General features: G+C 34.3%; 1 protein-coding gene across 7 annotated transcripts in view; it reads left to right on the top strand.

Annotated features, from left to right (window-relative positions):
• Nucleotides 1-2,359, top strand: part of LOC107100951 (UPF0606 protein KIAA1549L-like) — a 174,282-nt gene that overhangs the window by 160,606 nt on the left and 11,317 nt on the right. For all 7 annotated transcript variants that reach the window (XM_015399651.1, XM_015399649.1, XM_015399652.1 and 4 more), the window contains one exon: nt 62-159. In XM_015399651.1, coding sequence (XP_015255137.1) covers nt 62-159 — 98 coding nt within the window. The remainder of the gene's footprint in view (nt 1-61; nt 160-2,359) is intronic.

Genomic DNA, 2,359 nt, shown 5'->3' with positions numbered 1-2,359 from the left:
GTAATAATAATGTTGTATTTTTTTTTTTTTCTCTGTAATAACCTATTTATGCTCTATTTAGGGTTTCCGGTTCACCCAGCTTCCTGATATGGGCATCGGTTCTCCCCCGCCTCTAATCCCCTCCAGACCAGGACCGCCACCTGGGACCTCAATACGATGGTAACGCACAATAACTCAAATACAGATGATCAAATAAAGTCAAATAAAGATATCTCCTCTGATGTAGCATATGCTGCAGGAAGAGATGGAAGACAGCACTCTTTAATCTAGTGACATTTTTTTTTTTATTGTTTTTGCTAACAAAGAATAGAACTAAAAGAAAATCTGAAAAATAACATGCTTTGCTGATGGAAATTAAAGCATGCAATCAAGACAGGAAAAAACCAAAAACGTCTTAATTTAAAAGGAGATTTTTTTTTTTTACAGTTTTCATTTTTAATATAATTCTATATTTAATAGAAATTTTTCTCTTGTTAATTTATTGTTCACTTTCTCTCCACTTCAGCACAAGCACTCACATTGACCAAAACAATACTGTTGTTAACATCCAGCAGACCAATAGAAGCGCGTCTTCTCTCCTCACTCCAGAGGAAGCCCGCCCTCAAAAGTGAAGAGAATTAAATCTGAAAATCAGATATTTGAAAAATTTAAAAAATGAAAATGTAAAATCGAAAAATTTGAATAAATATGAAATATTTAAAAAAAATGTAAAAAGTAAGACATCTCTTGAAAAAAAAATTTGAAAAACGTCAAAAGTACTTTCAAATTAAAAAAATACTTCATTTATAAAACATTTTCTTTACTTGCAACAATAATGGAACAAAATTCACTGCATACTCTTTCCCTTCAGTAAAAGATATAAGACCAATTACTTCATTATTGGAATGTTTGGTTTGCAAAGATGCTTCCTCATTAAGCCTAGACGACACCATGACTGATAACGTCTCTAGGTAAATGTATAGCTCTCTGTCTGAAACCATGAGTCAAGCTGATGCACGTTAACCAGACAGGAAACATCAGAATTGTAATCAGCATCGTTTGAAGCTAACTTCAGGTCCATCTGTTTGTCCCCTACACGTGATCCAACATGCTCTTCATTTCAATGCTGTTGCTGAGTGCTCTGTGTTGCTGGGCACTTTACCACTGCAGAGAGTGACTGACTGCTCAGAGGCTCAGGTTTCCTAGAAGGAACAGCTGCACCATCTAGTGGGCTACTGTATGTTTGGATAAACCCACAGAGAGAGCAAAGCTCCTGCTCACGGGAGTGACAGGGAGATGAGTGTTTGTGAGAATTAAATCATTGTTTTGTCTTTTTTTTAAGTTACAAAGTGATTTAAGATTTTCATTCATACTAAGGAAATAAGAGTGTTTTATAATGTTAACCTAAATCCTGGTTAGTTTACTGATTTATATGTCAGTTTTAGTGGATAATCACTTAGCTTTGCACACTCCAGCTCCTCTGTGTCACTCTGGGAGGAGGGGAGCAGCATGTTAATTCCTCTTTATTATGCACTATGCGGCATTAATGTGCCCTGTGCATTATGGCTCAGAGAGCCGTCAGTGACCTCATCTGTCCTCTGGTCCTTCACAGTGGTGCAGCATCACCAGTGCTTCTACAGTGCAGGGAACTGTGCTGTGATGTATGGGATGATTTATAGTCTCTGTCTGACAGCAGGAAGTGTGCTCTGCAAACAGAGCAGGTACAAAATTCAAGATCAATAGCAAGGCTATTCAAAAGTGATGCTAAGGTAGATGCTAAATTCCTTCAAATGTCAAGCAAAGTAAATATCAAAATATGTTAGCTGAAGGGATTTTTCTTCACTACAAAAATTGTCTAGAAATAAGTCAACATTTCTTAAATTAAATGAAGTTACCCTTAATTTGAGTAGGTAAATAGGATAATTTGCCAATTTAGTGAGTATTTTTACTCTTTAAATAAGGTAGTAAGATAATATGCATTTGAAATAAGACAATGCAATTGTTTTTATTTTAAATGTAAATTGTCTTGTTCCATTGGCAAAGTGTCTCACAAATACAAGAAGAAAGGACTTATCTAGATTTATATTTTTCCAGTAGTAATATTTACCTTTTCCTACACCATGTGCATCAACAGGACTTATATGATTCTTGATGTTTCTGATCTTCTGGTCATTTTTCTTTATAAAACATGCATTTTCTTTTTATTTATAATGAATGGAAAGAGAACAACCTAAAACATGCTATATAATCAAGGAATGTAATCTTAGATTTCTAAAAGTTAAAGATTTTTTTTATTAAAGCAACACTTTGTAAGTTTTGACCCACTTATTAGCTTTTTATGAGAAATAAAATTTATATTTCAGGTTAATATTCATCACTC

The sequence above is a fragment of the Cyprinodon variegatus genome, unplaced genomic scaffold, assembly GCF_000732505.1.
Source record: "Cyprinodon variegatus isolate N-32 unplaced genomic scaffold, C_variegatus-1.0 Scaffold1035, whole genome shotgun sequence".
Classification (NCBI taxonomy): Eukaryota; Metazoa; Chordata; class Actinopteri; order Cyprinodontiformes; family Cyprinodontidae; genus Cyprinodon; species Cyprinodon variegatus.
Note: the sequence above shows the minus strand (reverse complement) of the source record. Positions and strands in the feature narration are given on the sequence as shown.